General features: G+C 39.4%; 1 protein-coding gene across 8 annotated transcripts in view; it reads left to right on the forward strand.

The window, feature by feature from the left end:
* The window catches only part of LOC123770706 (receptor-type tyrosine-protein phosphatase H-like), a 46,148-nt gene that overhangs the window by 18,313 nt on the left and 3,741 nt on the right, over positions 1 to 24,094 (forward strand). Inside the window, exons 1-14 of one of the 8 annotated variants that reach the window (XM_069305840.1) lie at positions 1,828 to 1,985; positions 5,987 to 6,020; positions 7,119 to 7,382; positions 8,230 to 8,520; positions 11,866 to 12,138; positions 15,610 to 15,915; positions 17,323 to 17,607; positions 18,058 to 18,348; positions 18,958 to 19,163; positions 19,352 to 19,530; positions 20,296 to 20,389; positions 21,010 to 21,145; positions 22,655 to 22,728; positions 23,442 to 23,576. In XM_069305840.1, the coding sequence (XP_069161941.1) occupies positions 1,902 to 1,985; positions 5,987 to 6,020; positions 7,119 to 7,382; positions 8,230 to 8,520; positions 11,866 to 12,138; positions 15,610 to 15,915; positions 17,323 to 17,607; positions 18,058 to 18,348; positions 18,958 to 19,163; positions 19,352 to 19,530; positions 20,296 to 20,389; positions 21,010 to 21,145; positions 22,655 to 22,728; positions 23,442 to 23,576 (2,652 nt within the window). In that variant the 5' untranslated portion in view covers positions 1,828 to 1,901. Of the gene's footprint in view, positions 1 to 1,827; positions 1,986 to 5,986; positions 6,021 to 7,118; positions 7,383 to 8,229; positions 8,521 to 11,865; positions 12,139 to 15,609; positions 15,916 to 17,322; positions 17,608 to 18,057; positions 18,349 to 18,957; positions 19,164 to 19,351; positions 19,531 to 20,295; positions 20,390 to 21,009; positions 21,146 to 22,654; positions 22,729 to 23,441; positions 23,577 to 24,094 lie in introns of those variants that run through there. The other 7 variants (XM_069305846.1, XM_069305841.1, XM_069305842.1 and 4 more) reach the window with 7 other exon arrangements.

Genomic DNA, 24,094 nt, shown 5'->3' on the forward strand with positions numbered 1-24,094 from the left:
TGTGTGTGTAAAAAATTAGTTAGTAACAGTTGATTGATTGACAGTTGAGAGGCGGGTCGAAAGAGCTGAGCTCCATCCCCGCAAACACAATTAGGTGAATACAGCTTGATGAATACACACACACACACACACGTGTTCGCGGGCAAAATTTTATTTAAATTATTGTTTTGCCCTCAATATAGTTAGTGATCATTAACTGTAAATCTTTGGGAGGATGCTAAGCCACAGGACCAAAAACGCTACAAGTTATTGATCAATTAATGAGACACTGGAGCGTCCTGTAATCAATGACAAGTTATCTTGGAACTTTATCATGAGTATAATCACCAGCATATCTATAACTCGGTCACCTCTCTGTTACGGGAGAACCATTCAAGATCAAAACCTGTGTTATGGTTGCCGTTCTCATCTACATAACTACCCAAGTTTATGTGTGTAGGAGATAGTTGACAGCCTGCAGTACTGTAGGGAGCTACGCCCCCCATGGTCAGATCATTCCCTTGTGCTTGATGAGGAGTAGAAAAGTGTTTATACTAATTATTGTATTAATAATGAATAATTAGTCCATTTTAAGGACTAATTTTCATTCAATTAAAGTACCATTTTTCCAGCTATTAAATGTCATAAAATGTTCTCATTTAAATGTCTGATTAAGTATTTTATTTCATATACCTATACCTACAAGATGCCTTCACAGTTCAAAGAAACTAAATTTCAAACTAGGTCCTTTGTGAGTAGCAAGAGCAGCATTACTGAAGTGGCCAATGAGAGTGAAAATTTACTTCAAGGTGTTAATGAGCACTACAACCTTAGAGAACAAACTGAAGTTAGTTGAGGGTTTCTACACCAACAAAGTTTTCAGTTGTAAAATTAAAACATTAAAAATTACAGAAAAATTTAATAAATCCCTAATAATCACGCAGTCTTTGAAAATAATTCTGATAAAGAAAATATATTTCAAGATAATATTAGTCAAAATAAACTTACAAGTAAATTCCACCAAAACCAAATAAAACTTGCCAGAGAAGGTTAAACAATTGTCAAGTTAATTTAATAACGGCAGGTTAATTTACTAAATATTACACCCACACTTCCAGCGGAGATGGACTTCTGGAGAAAGTTTTAGGACTCCTTCCAAGCTCTTGTAGATAAAGTACCAACCATCGAAAACTATAGACTGGATATTTCGGTCCAAAGAAAGGACTTTTTGTTCAGCAAAAGCAGCAAAAATGTCAAAGGCAGCTGCTTTTATGTTGTGTTAAGTGAAGTCATCTGAGGAACAAGAATACGTGTCAGGTTGTGCTCTTTTTATGACACTAAATCTGGTATCCACTGTTCTGGAATAAAAGTATGAACAACTGATGGTTTACAAAGGAAGATCCTATTATTTTAGTATTGTAGCCACAGCTGGTGGGGAGGAGGAGGTAGTGGAGACCAATCCTTCTAACAGTTGGAGAAAGAGGTAGTGGAACCCTACTTCAGTTACATCCTCACATAAGGTTTCATGTCACAAAAGGGTCGGGAGCGGTTCCAAGATACAGCCAGAGATAAAGATCAGAGCTCAAGATTGGAACTCATTCCCAGCAAACACAAACTGCTAAAAATATAAGCATCTTGCAGGAACATTTACGTGCGTTGAGAAAATTGTCAAACATTTCTCTGGGTCACCAAGAATCACGTACACCAAAACCTTAACAAGATATTTTACCCAGATACCGTCTAAGTGAAATAGTTTTATGATAAAGCCGCATATCTGCTATCAGATAAGAGACGCAACTTCTGCCTCATTATCAGTGAACAAGTAATGATAGAGAGAAGGACACAAGCGTCCAGTAGTCTACTTCTCGACCCTCTGGTGACCGGGTCCTCGTCCACCTCCACCCTGGGAAATATCCCCAAATATGAAACTTTTTTGTAGTTTACTGCTGTTGCTGCTGTACCTGGCGGTGACGGGGAGGCCCAGCGACGCCCAGCTCCTGCGGCAGGTCAGTCCCACATTACCGAGGTAGTTATCCCGACACTGTCAAAAGCCACAGTGTCCGTAACAATGCCATGGACACTATTGGAACTCAAACCATTTAGCATGCAAACTACGCTTATTTCATGTGGAATAAAAACCCAGTTTGACTCATAATCTCAGTTTTAAGTACTTCACTGTCTTCACTGAAGTTTCTGGTCCTTACAACATTACCAAGATTGTACCCCAACCAATTATAATCTTTTTACACACAGTACTGCCAACTTTTGCAGAGACGCAAACAAGGTCGACGGTAGTTAATGTTGTTTTGGTTCAGGACTGCACGACAATTAGCGAGCCCACCAATCAGAGCCGCCGGTTTACCAAGACAGAGGCGACGTGAAACCAGGTCAATCAGAACGGAATCAGTTTCGGATCACAGTCCTCGGAGCAGTGTACTCCTGACCAAGCTTTACCAGGTCATAACCTGTGCACGAGTCGCGTGTTCGCCAGGCTGGAAGATATCATGGTCCTTGAAGATTTTTTCGTTAGTTATCGTTACGAAGATTTTTTCGATATTTTAAAGCTGCGTTGTAAGTGACAAGACGATTTGGTGAACCATTTGCGTAAACTAGATTGGATTCCTTTGGATCCTCACTTACGAGGTGCTATGAGAAGTCTACACTGTGCTCGTCATTGGTAAAATAACATACTGTGGGACTGATATGTACACTGAGATAATTATGAGGAGAGACATTGTATATAGTGTAAATAGTGAATCGTAGAAATAACGATTAGTGTAACCTGGTGAGGACAGTAAAATCTTACCACACTGATGTGTTGAACATTGACATATTGCATATAAGCTACCTGTGTGTATACAGAAAGAAATTTTGTACCGTGATTTTTAAATATTTTTCCAAGTTATTGTTTTTCTCAAAGGTCATGGATAGGTGTCATTTTCTTATAAGATTAGGATCTCGTCCATAATAGGTGTCGCAGATGACAACGGATCAAGCTGATAGACTCTGACAATTATATTTGAAAACTTTCCTGTGAAAACTGAAATATAGATATCAAGAATATTAAACATATGTTGGAGTTTTCTCCCAAACGGAGGTTCGATCCCAACAGCCTCTATGCACTGTATTACCTTTGTTGGCACACTACTGCCTCTGTGCTAACAGTACACTTTACGTACAGTGCCTTTTTTTCGCATAATTGTGCCCGAGAATGCACGGTACTGTTGTAGACAGTCAGTTGTGCTAATGATAAGATACAACTTACCAGGCTCAATCATTGACAGTTTCACCAAGAAGAACGGGCCGTTCTCTATGGTTAAAGAACGACCATATATTTTTTATTGTAAAAACTGAAACAAAGGTCCCAAGACTCGACTTTATTGATGGCTAAGTGGTGGTTAATATAAGTTTAAAACCGTAAAGAATTAAAATAAAATTGAAATGTAGTACTTGGGCTGAGCTGATAAGAAAAATGGAACATTGTTATTTATTTCAATAAGCATTGAAGTTATCAGAGCAAGTTCTCAGTAGGTCGTCAACTCCGGCTGATAATACACGACTGACGCCCGATTATATCTGCCTCGCCAAGACTCGGGGCAACACAGTTGTTCAACCAGCACAGTCTGTCAGTCTGCCTCTGGACTTGCTGCTATTTTTTGTCTACGAAAAGTTTGCTAAAATATTTAATCATTCGACACCGTGATAAGTCAGTCTTAATCATAATGTTGCTTGATGGTAGGCTGATTGTCTTTATTTAATTTTATATTTATAGAGCTTATCTTAGAATTAAAGATAGGAGTTCCGCAAAATGAACAAAACTGATTTACTTTTATCAATTAAAAAAAATAATAGTAAAATATAATGAAAACAACAATATGGCCGCCAGTTGGAGTAATCTAAGTTGGTTATGATCACGTGACAATGTCTCGGTGAACCCCTTCTGTTGCAACCATTTAGAAGTCAAGATATTGCTCAAATCACAGTCAGCTGGAAATGTTGCTGTCCAGCCGACCACACTACTGAGGCGACGTATTGTCCAATATTATGAGCTTATCAATAATATCATGTATTGCAAGATAATCTTATGGATGATTTATTGTGTTATCGAATTTTACCAACACACGCAATTTGAAAACAGATATTCGGATCACTGCGTGATTACCTCGCTAGAAAATACAAATTGGACTGAAGTAATTGCTCAAGAATTGTGTGATGCTGCAGCAAATATGACAGAGGAATGAGTAGTGAGAAAAATGAGGCAACTGATTAACACATCCTTAAGATATGCTCGTATTAGTTGTGGTCTTCGTAAGAGCACATTCGTAAATTGTTTCGTACTGTGTTATAAAGTCTTCTCTCGCGTGTAAATTAAATTAATATAATTCGTAGTGTTACGTTGTGTTAGCCCTAGGGGAGCTTTGGGATTGTTTACCCAAGGTATGGTTAGTTTGGATGTTTAGATTCTGTTGGCAATTATTGTTATTTGCAGTACGTGGGGTGAAGAGTTAAAGAAAGTGAGATTCGAACGTAAAACGTGAACGAAGCGCTCTCTGATGAAGTCTCGAATGTAATATGTTTGACTCGTTTGTGAATAGTTTAGGAGATGATTGTAGAGATGGGCTACATTATACATCCTCATTTCAATAGGTAGATTGATATTTATTCACACACACACACACACACACACACACACACACACACACACACACACACACACACACACACACACACACACACACACACACACACACACACATCTGGGAGGGGAAATCCTGCAAGAATCAAATAGAGAGAAGGATCTGGGGGTTGATATCACACCGAACCTGTCCCCAGAGGCCCACATCAAAAGAATATCATCAGCGGCATATGCTAGACTGGCCAACATAAGAACTGCCTTCAGAAACTTGTGTAAGGAATCTTTCAGAACCCTGTATACCACTTATGTAAGACCAATCCTGGAGTATGCAGCTCCAGCCTGGAGTCCATACCTAGTTAAACACAAGACAAAGTTAGAGAAGATTCAGCGGTATGCCACCAGGCTCGTCCCGGAACTGAGAGGATTGAGCTACGAGGAAAGGCTAAAGGAGCTGAACCTCACATCCCTGGAAAACAGAAGAGTAAGGGGAGACATGATAACCACTTACAAAATTCTCAGGGGAATTGACAGGGTGGACAAAGACAAACTCTTCAGCACGGGTGGGACACGAACAAGGGGACACAGGTGGAAACTTAGTACCCAGATGAGCCACAGAGACGTTAGAAAGAATTTTTTCAGTGTCAGAGTAGTTAATAAATGGAATGCACTAGGAAGTGATGTGGTGGAGGCTGACTCCATACACAGTTTCAAATGTAGATATGATAGAGCCCAATAGGCTCAGGAACCTGTACACCAGTTGATTGACAGTTGAGAGGCGGGACCAAAGAGCCAAAGCTCAACCCCCGCAAGCACAATTAGGTGAGTACACACACACACTCACACACATCCATACAACGACTCGTCCACACGATCACATGTATTTTGCAAAAGACAATAGGAAGTTGAAGGAGGGACCCAAGAGTCGATGCTTAGATACAAGCACAAATAGGTGAGTAAACACAAACTATACATACAAATATACCCCAGACAGGCATATATATATACAGTGACAACCTAATGGTAAACAAACAAGTGATATAAAAACAGGTAGCCAAGATAGCTGGATAGATAGACAGAGCTGGGTTAATAGATATATAAGGACAGATATAGTCCAAAGTTTTGTCTCCCCTCCTGGCGCCTTGTATAGTTAGAACAAAAAAACTGTAGAAGATAAGACTCACATTCTTCTTTTATAAATGATTGTTTTTTTTATCTGAGGTCTCCACAGATAAAACCAGACTGGATAAGTAAAAAAAATAGAATTAACTTAATATTACTTTAATTTTCCTTAAGGACAGTAAATTAAAATACTAAAGATATTTTAAAAATCTTACCATAACCTTCATGTTCAAATATTGTCTTATCTTCCAGGAAGACGATGTCTACCTTCAGTATAACAGTGAAGGTAAATATTTTATCTTGCAATGTTTAGTCATCAGTTATCTCTAACACTTATTGGTTATCATTATTTGGGTATTAGGCATTCATTCGCAAGCTGTTGAAAATGTATGCTTGATTGCTTGTTTTGGTGGACAAAATGGCAGATTGCTTTACAATGGTTTTCTGCACCAGTAGAGATATGTCTTGCACATGCAGACATATCTCTAATGACAATTTGAACATAATATAAGGATCTACACTTTCTGGATAAATCAATAAATTAAGTATTACAATTAACATTGACATCTATGAGAAATACTAGGATCAGTTTTTTATACTAAAGTCTAGACTTATGCCCACGAGGTCTATGGTTTTGTACACAATGTGCAACAAGGGAAGGGCTCAAGAAGCACTTGATTCCCTGCACATAATAACAGCAGTTTCAGCGGCTGTGGAGTTGGTAAATCACTGGGGATCATGATACGTTAATACACTAACAACTTTGAGACCTCTCTTCAAACTTACTAATAAAACATATTATTGTAATCTAAAGATTGCATCACAACGGAAACTGTAGTGATGGTAGGCGAGTGCGAGATTTCTTTAAGCTAGAACTCCTTGGACTTTAATCTAATTATGACGGACTTCAAACTTTTGTTGTCATTGTAACATAACAAGATTATTTTTTTAATGTTTTTATTAAATATTTCGGTTCCAATTTACCGTTGCATATTTGTTTATTTAATTATTTATTTATTTATTTATTTACCACTATTTATATATTGATTTATTATTGCCTATATATCCATCCATTTTTATTCTTGATTAGCTATTTATATTAACTTGTTTTATTAATCTTTAATTTTTGTCTTGTGAAATTTGTATAAAAAGAAACTGCTAAAGAAGCAGCAGCTGGGATAATTTGTCACGTGACTCTGGGATCTCTGGACTTTATCCTCAATATCCCCGTGTGTTGAGTGGCTTGTATATCCTCGTATATATTATGGCGACCCCGAGGAATATACTTAACTTTGACATAACTTTCATACATTATCATTACCAAGGGGAAGTTGTGATTTAATTTATTAAAACAAATCGTTATTTGTGGGTTTTCTCCCGCCAGGTGATCCAGGACTGCAGCTGCAAGCAGGAACGGACAAGATAGACGCTATCTGGGACGAGGTGCCGGGCGCCAGCTACTATAACATCAGCTGGACTCCGAAGGGCAATGGTACTAACACTGTCAATGGTACCAGCAGCGGAGGCACCTACACCTACACTATCACAGGTCTTGTGCCTTGTACCAAGTACACCGTCACTGTCCAGCCGTTGAACAATGAAACCGATATTGACCCTCTTACGTCATCTACAACAACACTTACTCGTGGTAAAATTTATTTTCACTCATTATATAAGGATGAATTTATTTATTTGTATTTCATAATATTGGTTTTAAATATCTCTAAAGACAATATTTTATGATTATTATAGTAAATATCATCATTGCTATGTGTTTCCCATCCATGGGGAGACATTAGCCAGAATATGTGGGAGCATCACAGGTAAAGAAGGAAACATTTACACACTGACCCCCACCCATCCCCCGCGACACTCGGTGATTACCCACACCAGAAGTCATCCCTTCATGAGACAGGTGTAGGGTGATCCTCGTTAGTTATGTCAAACATTTAATCACTCTTGACATACATCTCCAGCGTGCTCGGTTCACACTTAATCTTCGCTTCCTCGTACACTCCTTCACTATACCCGCCATCTTCTTAGTCTTTCGCTTTTCCAACAATTAAATTCGTTTAGATATGTTCTCAACCACAATTTCGTCCAGCGCTCAAAGCAACCTTTCTTAGTGCTCTCTTCCGCCCTACGACTTGCAGGCGGTAGCACCACACAGGATTTTATCTTGTCTTAATGTCTCTCCTCCTGACAGGTAACATTCCCCTTATATTGTCCTCCTTTAAATTTTTACTGTTCATGTTATACCAGCGTTGTACATTGACACGAAGATTCCCTGCAAGCCTCCAGCAGCAGCGTCTCCTCCTGCCATGCTGTTCCTAACCCGGACTTGTGTTGGTCCAGTCACGGTTCTTTCCTCGCCCACTCAACTCTCAACTCTGCTTACATAAATAAATGTCAAATATGTGACTTCCACTGTCCCTGCCAGACTCCCACTGTCCCTGCCAGACTCCCACTGATCCCTGGTACTCTATCTCTACCAGATCCTGATCAGGTCACCACCGTCTCGGTGGCTACGGTGGTGGACCAGTCGTCTCAGTTGGCCGTCAGCTGGCCCAAGGCAGGAGGCGCCGGGAACTGTCCCGTCACCTACAGGGTCACCTGGACCCCCGCCAGCGTTGGAGGCAGTAAACAGGATACCACCAGTGGCCTGAGTTACACCATCAAGGACCTGACCGCCTGCACCTCCTACACCGTCTGTGTGGTGGCCTCGACTAATGGAGTATATTATGATAATAATAATCGGTGCAGCGGCAATACGACCGACGTGGACAGTAAGTGTTTATGGTAGTGGTGGTGGTGAAGGGAATGGGATTTGTTACAAAGCTTTAGGATTCTTATCTCAAGTCGCAGGTCAGTCTCGGTCAAAATACTTTCATTAACTACTTTGCATTCTCCCTACCGCTCTATTTTGAGTAGTCTGAACACTTGGTCATACACATTCATCTTCCAACTTTCATAGCTATGTGGGAGTTCAGACTTGTCCTTGGAATTGTATACTATATATATATATATATATATATATATATATATATATATATATATATATATATATATATATAATATATATATAATATATATATATGTGTGTGTGTGAGAAAGCTGCATGAACGCGCAAGCCATATATCACTAAGAACTCTTTGACCCGGCCAGGATTCGAACCCATGCCGTCCAGGATCACCCCTAAACGTACACAGTACCGTGACCACCGCACCAATGATCGTCAATGACGATCATTGGTGCGGTGGTCACGGTACTGTGTACGTTTAGGGGTGATCCTGGACGGCATGGGTTCGAATCCTGGCCGGGTCAAAGAGTTCTTAGTGATATATATATGTGTATATATATTCTCACTACTTTCCTCGCCATTATTTTTTGTGTACTCTTTCCCTGCGCTTAATATGTGTATTATGATTCCCTTCTGTTATTTACTGTATTTCTTCTATGCTATTTTTCTTCTCTTTTTTTTCCCTCCAGTCACTACATGTGAAAACCATGAGCAGTGGTTTCATGGTTACATTATCACTTAGACGCTGAATGAACATTTCTCCATTTATGAGCATACTCGTTGTTTTAGATTCAGCTACTGGGAACAAAAAGTTCCAAGTAGCACGGGCTATGGTGAGCCCGTAACTTACCTGGCACAGGAGCGGGGCTGTAACGGTGAGCTTACTCGTTAGCTGACGAAGAGTCACAATAACGTGGCTGAAGAAATGATGACCAAACCAATCAGAAAATGGAGAAACGACGACGTTTCAATCCGTCCTGGACCATTATCAAGTCGTGTGGCCTTCTAATGCCACTCCACCTAAACATTGTATTGTTTTGTATTAATGTTAATATTGTTACATCAGCGTTTGTGTCTTCGGTCCATCCTCTGAGTTCATCAGATAATCCATCAGCATTGGTGTACAAGATTATCAGACTCTTCATTATTATTCTGTCTTCTGTTTAACCAAATGCCAGACTTTGGGGCGGGGTTTACTTTGAATCTACGGGTTTCAATTAAGCTACGAATGATTATTCTCTCTTTTATAATTATCACATGTGTTTGCTATTTCATTCATTTGTGAGTGAGGGGAAATGTATTATCATTTATTTTTCCATTGTTGTTTTTATCTATTTAGGCTTACAGCGTTCCCAAAATGATGGCTCAGATCATTTAGTTGAGGCTTTATGACTTAGCGTCTCCTGACACTGCCCGTTGTTTGTATGTGTCTTCTTGGAGAAGAAAGCTTACATTTGCACTGAGAAAATACTTGTGATGAACATAGACTGAACATAAGAATAAAGGAAATTACAGTAGGCCTATTGGCCCATACGAAGCCGTTCCTACTTATATCCACTCAAATAAACTCGTGTATATGCCTGACCTACGTTGAAACAATGCAGTTATCCCTCGTCTATTAAGTTATTCCTTAAATCAATTTATTTAATAAGTTTCCTCTTTTTCTTAATCCTATGTTTAGGATTTAATCCTATGTGAATTATTTTTTAATCCTATGTTTAAATAGGAGGGGAAATATTTCATGGTCGAGTCTCTCCACAGTTGCAAACCCGAAAAATTGCTATTTGTTTTGTGATGAGTTTGGTTCCTTCATTCAGATATGGAAAGTGACAGATTTTATTTGTAAAAAAAGTTATATTACCGGTACTGAAATTCACAAATATTATTAAAAAAGACATTTTATTTCGTCACATCTTTTCAATGTGAATGTACTGTGCAAGCGCACTCAACATTCATTCATAATACTTGCCTTCCTGTTGGTGAGAAACTGAGGAGACTTCACTTAGATCATTTCAACCAAACATGTTAAAGAATTATCAAATTTCTGTTCGGGCGCTTGCTGACTGCAGACGTTGGTACTACAGGTTAAGGAAACGTCACTAGGTTGGAAATAAATAATCAGAAATTTGCTCTACTGGATACAGATTTTCAGAATTAGATGTCAGATTTAAAATTAGTAATAAAGTTAATAATATCAGACTGATTATTTCAAAATAGATTTAAATGATTTTTAGGCATTAAGATAGGGCAAATATCAACTAAGATGGCCTATGTTCGCCTAGGCCTTAGGCCGTAGGGAACGTATGGATACTCTACACTGTTAACGCCGATCAGGAGTCAGATTGTTAATTTTATTTTATCTTTATTTTTTTTTTTTTTTTTTTTGAAGGGGGGGGTTGACAGTTGGGAAGACTGGATGGCAGACGGTTAAGTTACATTTAGTCTAAATTTAGTGATAGTTTTTTTAAATTCTAAAATAACAAGTTAAGAAATTAAAAGATAACAATTTACATTTTCTTACTAGAAAGTGTTGCCACAGATTTATTGTTTTTTTTTTTTCAACAAAACTGTAAGTCGCTAATAGCAGCATCTTCCACTAGGCGCAGCAGCTAATTATCGCATTAGTTCCGCTTTTCACTATAGAACACTTTTTCAACTTTCACTAATTCATTATTCGAACCTTTGAGATAAAATTCTCATAACATTGCCCATGTTCTAATTTCTATTTCTTTAAATAATAATATATACGCCTGCAATTTGTCAGACCTTCGTGTTGCATTTGTTTCAGTGATGCATTTGTCAGTGTCATAATCTGTCATTTAATAAAATGACTTTTAATAAATAATTTAATAAATCTGTCATTATGACCCTGATCGAGCAGCTGGGAGGGTGGTAATACCTCCAGTTCTGACTACGACCTTGACGTGAGGTTAAAGAATTATCAAATTTCTGTTCGGGCGCTTGCTGACTGCAGACGTTGGTACTGCAACGGGTTACCTGTACTCCTCTCTGGCACATGTTGCCTTACCAGCCAGACATTGCAAACGTAATGTCCTCAGCTGGTATTACCAGGGCGTCTATGCTTCAGTTGATGCTACCAGAAACAGCGATTATCTAATCTAACATTGATGTTACATGTAATATTAACATAAATATTTTATAGGGAGTATTCCGTCAATTACAAAAAAATATATATTTAATTCCTGCTGTTTTTTCTTTGTGTAAATGGTTCAATTGTATACAGTATAATGTTAAAAGCATTTTTGAGTGTTTGTAGCCATATATAATAATTATTATATAATTCAACTAATGATGTTCCCATTACCAACAGCCCCGGGTCCAGTGGACATGAGCCCACTGGTCCCATTATCTGAATCATCACTGAGAGTCACGTGGGATCCTCCAACTAACTTCAAATGTGAAATCCCTTATTATACTGTCAAGTGGACTGTGAATGGTACAGACAAGAGTGACACCGCCACCACCACCAGCCACACCATCACCGACCTGGCTGCCTGTACCAGCTACACCGTCACCGTCGCGGCTGCTACAAGCAAAGGCCTTGGTGAAGTGGCATCAGAGAGTGGTGCAACAGACAGTATTGGTGAGTGTGATCATTTCATTAGCTTGTGTGTGTGTTTTTGTGTGTATGGCTTTGTACTCACCTAATTAAATTCACCTAATTGTGCTTGCGTGGGTTGAGCTATGTCTCTTTGATCCCGCCTCTCAACTGTCAATCAACTGGTGTACAGATTCCTGAGCCTACTGAGCTCTATCATATCTACATTTGAAACTGTGTATGGAGTCAGCTTCCACCACATCACTTCCTAATGCATTCCATTTATTAACTACTGACACTGAAAAAATTCTTTCTAACGTCTCTGTGGCTCATTTGGGTACTAAGTTTCTACCTGTGTCCCCTTGTTCGTGTCCCACCCGTGCTGAAGAGTTTGTCTTTGTCCACCCTGCCAATTCCCCTGAGAATTTTGTAGGTGGTCATCATGTCTCCCCTTACTCTTCTGTTTCCCTTACTCTTCTGTTTTCCAGGGACGTGAGGTTCAGCTCCTTTAGCTTTTCTCGTAGCTCATACCTCTCAGTTCCGGGACGAGCCTGGTGGCATACCGCTGAATCTTCTCTAACTTTGTCTTGTGTTTAACTAGGTATGGACTCCAGGCTGGAGCTGCATATTCCAGGATTGGTCTGACATAAGTGACATACGGGGTCCTGAACGATTCCTTACACAAGTTTCTAAAGGCAGTTCTTATGTTGGCCAGTCTAGCATATGCCGCTGATGATATCCTTTTGATGTGGGCCTCTGGGGACAGGTTCGGTGTGATATCAACCTCCAGATCTTTCTCTCTATTTGACTCTTGTAGGATTTCACCTCCCAGATGGTACCTTGTGTTCAGCCTCCTGCTCCCTTCGCCTAATTTCCTTACCTTACACTTTCCTGAGTTGAACTTTAGCAGCCATTTTCTAGACCATTCCTCCAGTTTGTCCAGATCATCCTGTAGTCTCTGTCTATCTTCATCCGTCTTGATTCTTCTCAGAATTTTTGCACTCATTTTTTGTGTGTGAATGAGTGCTCACATAAATGTCCTATCCTCTCTATACAGTCAGCAGTGTGACTTCCTACTGGGTACTGCCCCTCAACCTTCAAATGATTTGTGGACAGATTTCCGAACCATTGTGTTCTGCTAAAATAACGTTTGAATCTGTGTATAGAGTCTACATCAGCTCTTTAACACATAGTTCATTCCATTTCTTTAGATCAGACTAAGAAGATATTCTTTCTTATATCGTTGTGGTTCATCTGCGAATTTAGTCCTTACCCTGAACCACCTTGTTCGTATCCTTCCTATGTCAAATATTATTTACTCGTCTGTTCTTCAAATCCCATCAGTATTTTGGATATCGTGATCATATATCCTCTGTTTCTTCTCTCTTCTAGTGACGTGTAGTTAGTTCCTCTAGTGATTTCTTGTAATTCATATCTCTCAGTTCTGGGACTAGTCTGGTGGCCTACCGATAACCTTTCTCTAGGTTCGTGGTAAACAGGTTTTCTTTTCCCTTTTTTCTTTTTGCGGAGATATTCTTACACGATCCCTAAACCTTTGGCTGATCCATTAAGTGTTACTCGTTTCGGTCTTACTAAGGCGGTTATTAAGTATTTGTGACGTGAATGTTAGCTTCGATAAGATTGTGTCCAATGTTGTTGTTTTGTTAATTCTTTTGCGCTGTTAAATCTCGGTTTAAATATTTGGTTTGTATCTCTGCACTGAGTTAGATAATGTTCGAATGGTCTGTTGGGCATTTCTCCAAAAAAGCTGACATTTCCTTTCATCCTCTGGAACCTGAAATAATACATTGAACTATTTGCATTATTTGTCTAATGTATTATTTGTTCATTTAAGAGATTGTAATCATTCCATTTACTAGGCTAATTAATGCAAAACAGTGGATTGTAAATCAGTTACTGAAAGAAATATTATTGAATCTTCATTTATAAAAAGTAGTGAATTAGATAATATTAATGTAATTCCAGGATTATATAAATTAGGTAACTTTATAATTGGTAAGATTTGTGACTGATAAAGCATTATGTAAACAACAGTTAATATCCTTTGAATACCCCCATTTAATATAAATTTAATCATGTCAGTTCCATTATAGATATTTTAACTTAGGGATCTTTGGTCAGTAGTTGGGTATATAATCCCAAACTCTTATGTCATGTCTTTATTTCCTTGATAGTGTTGAAACATGAAATCGTTCGGAATTTTCGTTTAATTTTTTCTAGTGGATACTTACGCATATATATAATATATATATAATATATATATATATATATATATATATATATATATATATATATATATATATATGTGCATATATATATATATGCAACTGACGATAACGTTGTTTTCAAGTACGTGTTTCTTATGTAAATCATGTTTTCACCAGTAATATTATCTGGCATCACTTTTTAAGCAGAATTCATAAGCTGGCAACCCTCTTGGGAGGGAAATATATCAACAGTCACTCGTGAGCTGAACTGGGATGTGGTCCATCTTAAAACCAACTATCACACTACCAAATACCTCTTTTTTTTTTTTTTTTTTATTAAGTTATGAGGTACATCTGCATTAGTGCAGCTACCCTAGACTATATGAAGTGGAGTACAGTGTGTCAAAAAAGCTAACTAGGTGATGCTATAAAATCCCCATCACACAGGATGGTTAGTCATACAGAGGCATGTGATAAGCGGTCTGCACTGGCAGACTCCGGATGCATTTTGAGGATATCAACAACACAAGATTGAATAAGGTAGCAGTGGTAATACAAGTCCCCATCTCGCAGGATGGTTAGTCATACAGAGACATGTGTTTAATAGCCTGCACTGGCAAATTTTGGGTATACTGTGAGGATATCTTCAAGAATACGAGAGTGAATAAAGTAATTGCAAAGCTCCAGGTACCTCATGCCAACTGGTCTGAAAGGTCTAATAACTGGGCATTCAGTGATGTAGTGCGGGAGATCATGCCGTAGTTCCTGCTCACAGAGTTTGCAACTGGAGTGCTCAGGATTGGGAGACCCGGCACCAAATACCTCACTGAATTTCCTTGGTAAAAACTCTAGGGAAATGTATATTCACAGCTCAGTACGTCATTTTTTTCCCTACCAGCGACAGCCTGGGAACCTCTTGGTCCTCGTGTGTGTGTGTGTGTGATACAAGAGTACAACCCTTCTAGAAGTTCTCTTTCCCTTTAGGTAACTCACCTATGGAAAGAATACACACACTTACGACACCTATGACCCTAGTATCCACTTATGTCCTCTGTTGACACTTGTGCTCACCAGTTCACTGTAATTACTTGTGGAAACAGTCTGATGCACTAAGATCTGGTGTCAAAGTCACATACTTGTAGATTACTGATGTATTTTCCCCACAATGACTGGTGATTGTGTTAAGAGGGACCGCAGGTATCATAACGTTCTGCTTTAAAAATAATGAATGAATTTAACGCCTCTTGATCTCTTTACATGAAGTAGCATTACGTTTCTCCGTCCCCAGCTCCTGACCCGCCCAAGTTACTAGGAGCAGTCATGGTATTCGACGAGTCTGACAAGCTGAGTGTCTACTGGAGAAAGCCGGATGATCCAGGACCACTGTGTCCGGTGACCAGGTACAACGTCACCTGGTACCTGGCCAGCACCTGGGAACTAGTGGACCAGATGACCACCAGTGACACAACCCTCACCATCAGTCACCTGAGTGCTTGGACCAGTTACACCGTCTGTGTGGCTGCTGCATCTGAGCAGATCTCTGTATTTAAATATTCCTCTTCGTCTTGCAATGACAGTACAACCGACCAAGACAGTGAGTGTTCCATTCTTCTGTATAACTCTGATCTGTTTCATATGTAAGTAAATAATTATCATATAGTCTAAGCCAGTATGGCTATATAGCACCAGTAAAATTAAAAAGATAATTGCCATAACTAAAAATGTAAAAGATCATACTTACAACAAACGCATTATAATATAGTTTTATCAAGACAATAGTGCTACGTTTCTTTAAGAGTTATCATACCCCAACAGTATGTTCTAGGAGTAGTTAGATTAAGTAGGCTCCTCGGGAACTTGAGTGTGTTGGCCAGCCAGTTGGTTTTAGTTCACTAAAAATTCCCGAGGAGTGAAACACCTAACTTAGCTCGAAAATGACTTATGGACTTATAACTAAAACTGCAAATAAATCCTAAATTGACTCCCATCTTTGAACAGCTTCCCTTATATTTGAGGTATCTGCAATTCAGACCTCCAGTATTGTAGGCTTAAAATCCAATTTAATGAAACCAATCACCGTTGATTGATGATTAGTGGATCCCCACACAATAGCAAATTTTATTCCACGACCTCACAATTCCCAGGGGCGAGGTAGTCAAGTCCTACGCGAACTCTCCTTAGATTTTCAAGTAAGTTTTACAATTTCAGTCTATTACCGTCCTCATTGTTCTGTCACTATGGTTCATCGTATTTTATTGTGGATTCTAACACAATATGATTGGGTACATGTTTATTGCTAAAAGAACGTAGGATTTTGATCTTAGATTATGATAATAAAATGAGAAAATATCACCTGGAAAATTTTGAAATTACGAAATTTGAAGGCTGCGATGATCTAGGAATCATGATTAGTAGGGATCATAAACCAAATAATCAATGGATAAATGTTATGATGCTGTATAATGTTCTGTCACTTATAAATTGTTCTGATGTTGTCAGAAATCTGGAAGTTGAAACCAATACCATTTTGAATAAATTTGGTTTACTCAAAAAGAAATACAGACATATGGTTGTTTTAGATTCGGCAACTCGGAACAAAATGTTGCCAGTAGCACGGGCTATGGTGAGCCCGTAGTGGACTTACCTGGCACATGAGCGGGGCTGTATGCTGGGGGATAGATGACATAAGAGTTTGGTTTGGGATTATATACCAAACTACACCTGACTAGACAAAGATCCATAAGTTAAAATATCGATTAATGGAGGTGACATAAAGGTGGGATGATTAAGAGGATTTTAACTGAGGATATTCAATGAATATTACCTGGATATTCCTTCATTCCAGGAACGTACTGCCTATACACTTATTGTTTACATAACTTTATACCTTACGAAGGAGTAGTTTTTGTGGGTCCTTTTAACCTTTTTATTTACACATCATTATAGATTACACACTTGTTTCTTTGCTAATTTACACATGATTTCTTTGTTTATATCCCAGCGCCGGGGTCACCTTCGAACACTACGATAGAATCCCATACCGGAGAGTCCTTGCTGGTGGTGTGGAGCCCGCCAGAGGAGCCCAGAGGAATCATAACCAACTACAGTGTCGCCTGGAGCCCACCGGACAATGGTAATGGTACGGAGGATACTGTGGACGGCAGCATAACACAGTACAACATCACGAGACTTAAGTCTTGTGTCAACTACACCGTTACTGTGACGGCCGCCACTATCAAGGGTTACGGGAAACAGTTTAACATTATCAACACTACGGATGCAGCTGGTAAGTGTACAATGCCGAAATGTCGTACATATTGTTAGCAACTTAGGGGTATTTTTTTTTAACCTATATGGCGTATCATTCTCGAATAAATAAAAAAAACATTAAATACTATGATTCTCTGAACTGGATCACACAAGTAATTTTGTCACACGCTATTTTTTTAAATATTAAAAAATTTATATTTAGTCATAATACAACATCAGTGTACATAGTTAATTCAGAGTGTTGAAAACTATTATAATACTAAATTAATAAGAATGGCAAAAACAATCACAACAATAATAATATTATATAAACACATTCTGAAAAACGGGAAAAAACATTATTCCGAAACATTGTCATGACCATTGAGTGAAGATAAACATTAATCTCATGGATATTAAAGTTACACACACACACTCAGAGTATTAAATAATTCACTAAAGCAGTAACTTGTCCATGGTTCCACAGCCCCGCCATCACCGCCAGTGACTTGTAAGAAGGTCGACTCTCCTCGCCAGCTCACTGTCACCTGGTCTCCAGCCGACACACAGTGTACAGTAAACAGGTACAAGGTAGACTATACCGGGGACGTCCTCTGGTCCGACGACACCCGCCACGACTCTAAAGAACTTCAAACAACATATGCAGACCTGGGTGACTTAACACCGTGGACGACCTACACTGTGTGTGTAGCAGCAGTGGTCGTTAATGACATTGTTGGTGCGTGGGACTGCTGCTCCTCTACTACCCTGGAGGATGGTGAGTCTTAGTTTACTGGTAGAGTCTTACTACCCTACACTTCACCACTTTCCCTTCATCACTGTAACCATATCATCACTTCAGTGTCCTCATAAATACATAATCTACTTAAAACATAATATCTAACCATCATGTATTAATAATATGCTGTATGAATCTCAGCGAGGAGTTGATAAACGGAATTTTAATTTTAATAAAATAAAAACTGCAATCCTTACCCATATGGCTGTGTGCAAAAAAATATGAGTTCTTTGAATATAGGCGTACCAGCTCTGGTGGCTCCCTTATATTCAAAGAGGTAGGGAGGACCTATATTCATAGGTGGGGATCCATAGCCTTGGAGAAGAGAATAAAGGGTATTCAAAGACAACTTTTTTTCATTTTATACGTTCTCCCTGAACACTTGTTGAGTAATTTTTTTCTACTAATTCTTTCATTATGTATCTGTTATTAAACGGATGAGGTTCTAGAACTATTGTACAGTAGTAAACATTAGGAAAATTAAGGAATAAGCCATTAATTAGGTTTCCATTTATTTATTTATTCATTAATTTTATTTATAATTGCTTATTTTCAACAAAATGTTTACTGTTTTTTTCCTCATGACAGCCCCCGGGAAGCCAGCAGAGATCAACCAAACCTCATCCAGCACTAAAACCGTGACGTTAACCTGGGCTGGACCCGAGGAGAAGAACGGTGTCGTGACAGACTACCAGCTGGCCTGGGACGGCGGCCTCACCAACCTCACCGCCAACACCACCACCTACACCATCTCAAACCTCCATCGAAAGTCGCAGTTCAATGTTTCTCTGAAGGTATGTTAATACGATACAGCTGTCACTCAGTTGGTATAAGCAACAATAAATTCAGAAATGCCCATTGAATAGTTACTATAATTCATTTTCAGTTACCTGTATCGGTTACAAATATATTTCTCTGGTGTCTACAAAAGGTGTCAAGCGAAGTCGTGGTCATGACTAGGCTCTGTCTCTTCCTCCTCCAGGCGAGGACGGGGGCAGGCTGGGGGGATTCTATATCAATACCAGTGACGACCCTGAAGGGCGTGAGTGCTGGAGCCGTGGCGGGGGGCGTCGTGGGAGGCCTTCTGCTGGTGTCTGCCGCCGTCGCTGCTGTCGTCTACAGGAGGAGACTGAAGGGCAAGGATGACAGCTCCAAGCACACGTAATGATGTTATCTCGTCACAACTGCTTAAATTCTACCATTTTCTCTTGTCTTAGCTCTGATACATCAAATCTAAATTATGTATTATAAATACAAAACTAGCTAGAATTTGTTTATATAAATATTTCAACATAGTTCAGGATCTAGTAGAGGGAACAAGAATTAATTCAACAATTAATTAATATTATAATTTCATTAAACCTTATTTAACCGAACCTGTTTTAGTATTTTGTTCCAATTGTAACTTAGTGAAGGTTCCTTGTTATCTGGCTGTGGTAGTGAAGGATTTTGTATACAAACAAATTTTTAGTTTATTAATGATAACTTTTATACCCAAAGAGGTAATTTTAGTGTAAAGTTATTTTGTCTAAATAATCAGACTTTTTATCCCAAATGTCATAGTTCCCTGTTGTTCATGGTCCCCTTTACTGTCTCCTGTTATGGCCCCTTGCTGTCTCTCTTCTCTTGCGTTCATCCCTCTCGGTAAACTCTTTCCTCCTGGAGTCCATTAAAAGATTACCTGTCCACTGTCCTGGCTGTATTTTCTGTCTTTTTAAGGTGCAAAAATTCCAGTATAATAAGAAATAGCCTTCACATCAGTATATCATTATCTGCACGCATTACGTGTGAGTTTACCTCATCTGGTAGGTGTTTATTGTATTTTTTTACACGTCAATACACACACACACACACACACAAATATGATATTGAGCCCTTATAATGAGCATTAAAAAGAGTGTGCTGAGCCACCGACGTCTACCCCAGCAGGAGGTCAGCCATACCCATGCCCATGATGCCCGCGGTGGTCAGAGCTTCCGACGGTGACATCAAGAAGACCGACCTCCGCAAATACATACGAGTAAGTTATCTGTGTACTTTTCCACGTGTGGATATTTGTCTCGTTAACGAAGACAGAAACATGCGACCTTTCTAGTGAAGAAAGAGCAGCCGGGGGAGATGAATGGCATCTTGTGGTGCCATTGAAGGATTTTAGGGGAAGACAATTGTCATTGGGATTTGTTTACTTGGTGATAATAATTGTTATGGGCGAGTTAAAGTACGGATTGATCTGTAAAATGCTGTGATTGGCATGAATGAAGCTTCGGGAATATAGACGCAGAGGCTGCAGCTTTGAAATTATTTCGATATATGATTCATTTATCAACCGCTGTCCAGCCAAGGCGCCCCTGTATTCCCACTATCTAACTACCCAGACGTCCTGTCACCTCTCCATTCAAACGGCAGTCAAAGAATAATACAGGACCCTCCTAGGTTGTCAGTCCAATTGGGGTAGCCAGAAGGCTAACTATCAATATGAACAGCCAGCTTAAATTTAAGTAGCCAACCATCCTCCAAGGTAGCCAGCCCCACCCACTCATTTTCCTAGGCAACCAGCCTAGCACCCAGCTGCCCAGGTAGCCATAAGCCAGCCACACAGCACTCAGCATCACTCCTACGCCTCCTTATCCTCTCCTGCAGTACCTGGAGAGCGACACCGAGCGAGGGCTGGAGGAAGAGTTCGCCAGTATTCAGCAGTTGAGTCCTCACAACGAGGCCACCACCGCCAACAGGGATTACAACAGGATGAAGAACCGCTTCAAGAACATCTTTCCTTGTAAGTTACTTCTGACTTCGTCTCTCCCTCAACCTCTCACCCATACATGATAATATCAGTGGGTACAGAATATGGCGTCTTGCACTCAAACAACTTCACGCTCTGTTATATCAATTAAATCCCAGTAACGTAATGTATCTATGAGGAAATCTTTGGAAGCGGGCAGGAGGGGAATCGAACCAACGTTCTGGATCACCCCCCAGATGCGTGACGTAACCCATTGGGCCACGAAGTATTAAAAATACCACAACCTGGCGGAGAACTCCATTACCTATGCCAGAGTGTGTGTGCGAGAAACGCATACAAATTAGATTGGGCACCAGCACGGAGCCCTATATATATATATATATATATATATATATATATATATATATATATATATATATATATATATATATATATATATATATATATATATATATATATATATATATATATAATATTCTATATCTGGCCTAGGATTTAGATTGGTAGACATAGGACTAGTTAGATTTATGGCTAGTCTATTACAGTTCTTGTTACACCCTTAAAACATACAATAGAACAGGGTCCTACAGTATACAACAGGGATTGTATTCTGCGATCATCTGTTCTTGTAGAGTTTCTACATCATGGCATTCTTATTTATATCATTCTTGAAAGCTTAAAATAATGGATTTAAATTTTTAATGAATATTAAGTGTTGAAATATAAAGGAAATTATTTTGAATGGTAAACAAAACCCATAATGAGTCACGTGACTCACCTGATCACGTGACTGCATTCCACTGTGAAACCGGATTATTTTAATCCCACTGTACGTCAGAATGATTAACTCCTGATTAAAAGCAAACTAGTATTTCTGGGGGGTAGCTATTTTCAAAACTGATACAGAAATGATGATTACTGGCTTTGAATCTCACTACTGGCAAATATTACTCGATTAGAGCACATTGAAATCACAGTAGCCTAATGTTACTATGAAACAAAATATTTAGGTAATGTTGTGTGATATAACTCGCGTCCCTGGATTACCAGAAGTTGATATATTAGAAGAAAATATTTTTGCTGAATGATACATGATATAGTTAAGAAAAGACTGGAGGATCCCATTGCTACGAATCCTCCCCCGTCAAGCTTGCCAGGTCACATACATATATACACTGTTATACTGTAGAGATATTTATATCTGAAAGATGTTTACTTGTATGAGAAGAGGTTCTAAGTGCACCATGACTATAGAGTCAAGAATCCTGGTCAAGATAGGATCGTGTGTGTCTCGAAAAGTATCGATACTCTTCATAAAATCAGAGTTGGATCCTATATGTATCCTTGAAGAACGACGGGATTACTTGCAGGATAAAAATTGGTAACGTTCGTATGTTTGTGTGTTTATGGGGTTGAGCGGGAGTTTTTACTGTTTATATATGCATGTGTTGCGACAGTTATCTTCCTTTTTGTGTGTGTGTGTGTTTTATTAATCCAATGGAGCCAGGTGATTGTTATTAATCCAACATTTGCCTGCCACAGATGACAACGCAAGAGTAAATTTATCCGTACTAGAGAAGCCAGGATCAGATTACATCAACGCAAGTTACATGAAGGCAAGTACAATGTTATTAGTAACACTTGTTAAACAAAGTCAACACCAGTAATAATGAGACAAAGTCAAACTGGAACAATGAGGTGACTCGATCCAGCGATCAAGTTACTTTTAACCCCGTACCTCACCCTATTACCACGACATGATATAAGTTATACAACCTGGAACTCTACGGGCTCACCATAGCCCGTGCTACATGGACACTTCGACCTGAGTAGCTAAATCTTTAACAACAACAAACGACTCTACGGCCCACAGCCCGGGCTCACCATAGCCCGTGCTTCTTGCCCCGCTCCTGTGCCAGGTAAGTCCACTACGGGCTCACCATAGCCCGTGCTACTTGGAACGTTTTGTTCCCAGTAGCTGGATCTAAAATAACAACAACGATTCTACGGACTATTCATGCCCGTGCCACCTCTTGGCTGGCATAATCTTCATTAATCATCTGGGATTCTACTTAATCCACAGGAAGTCTGGAGGCTTCTACTGAAGCCAATCTAAACTTTACATATCACCCGCATGAATTCTAGTGTAGATAATGTAGTTCACCAACAATACGCTTCAGATACACCAAGAAATCACTCTAACTTGACATATATTAATAACAAATTCAATTGATTTCCACACCATTTAGAAACTCTTTTCTTAACTATAAGCACGAGTTTTGTATCATTAAGAGTGCACTCTTATCTCAGACTCCTCCTCCTGCCTCAGGATATAGATCAGAAGCAGTTCTTCATAGCAGCTCAGGGCCCCATGCCCAGCACCACGGCCGACTTCTGGAGGATGGTGTGGGAGCAGCGTGTCTATGTCATCGTCATGCTCACTAACCTCTTGGAGAAGGGCAGGGTGAGTCAGTGTGAATCATGGTACTCACTCTAGAAGGGCAGGGTGAGTCAGTGTGAATCATGGTACTCACTCTATAAGGGCAGGGTGAGTCAGTGTGAATCATGGTATTCACTCTAGAAGGGCAGGGTGAGTCAGTGTGAATCATGGTACTCACTCTAGAAGGGCAGGGTGAGTCAGTGTGAATCATGGTACTCACTCTAGAAGGGCAGGGTGAGTCAGTGTGAATCATGGTACTCACTCTAGAAGGGCAGGGGGCGTCAAGCTACTAGATTATCAGAGATTATCACATCAATGGACGTATTTTAGCATGAACAAATCCAGGCATGAACGACGCAGGTTCGAATCCTCGTCACGGCCCTTGTGGATTTGTTCATTTGATGCATCACGTTAGTGTGATTGTGTGTGATATTTTAGCATGGTTTCTAATTGATGTAGACTTTTATTGCGTCGTGAATAAAGAGGTGGATGGGCGTAGCTTGTGAGGCGTCGAGACATATTGATCTTGGTGTGTGTGTGCT

The sequence above is a fragment of the Procambarus clarkii genome, chromosome 56 (genome assembly GCF_040958095.1).
Source record: "Procambarus clarkii isolate CNS0578487 chromosome 56, FALCON_Pclarkii_2.0, whole genome shotgun sequence".
NCBI lineage: Eukaryota > Metazoa > Arthropoda > Malacostraca > Decapoda > Cambaridae > Procambarus > Procambarus clarkii.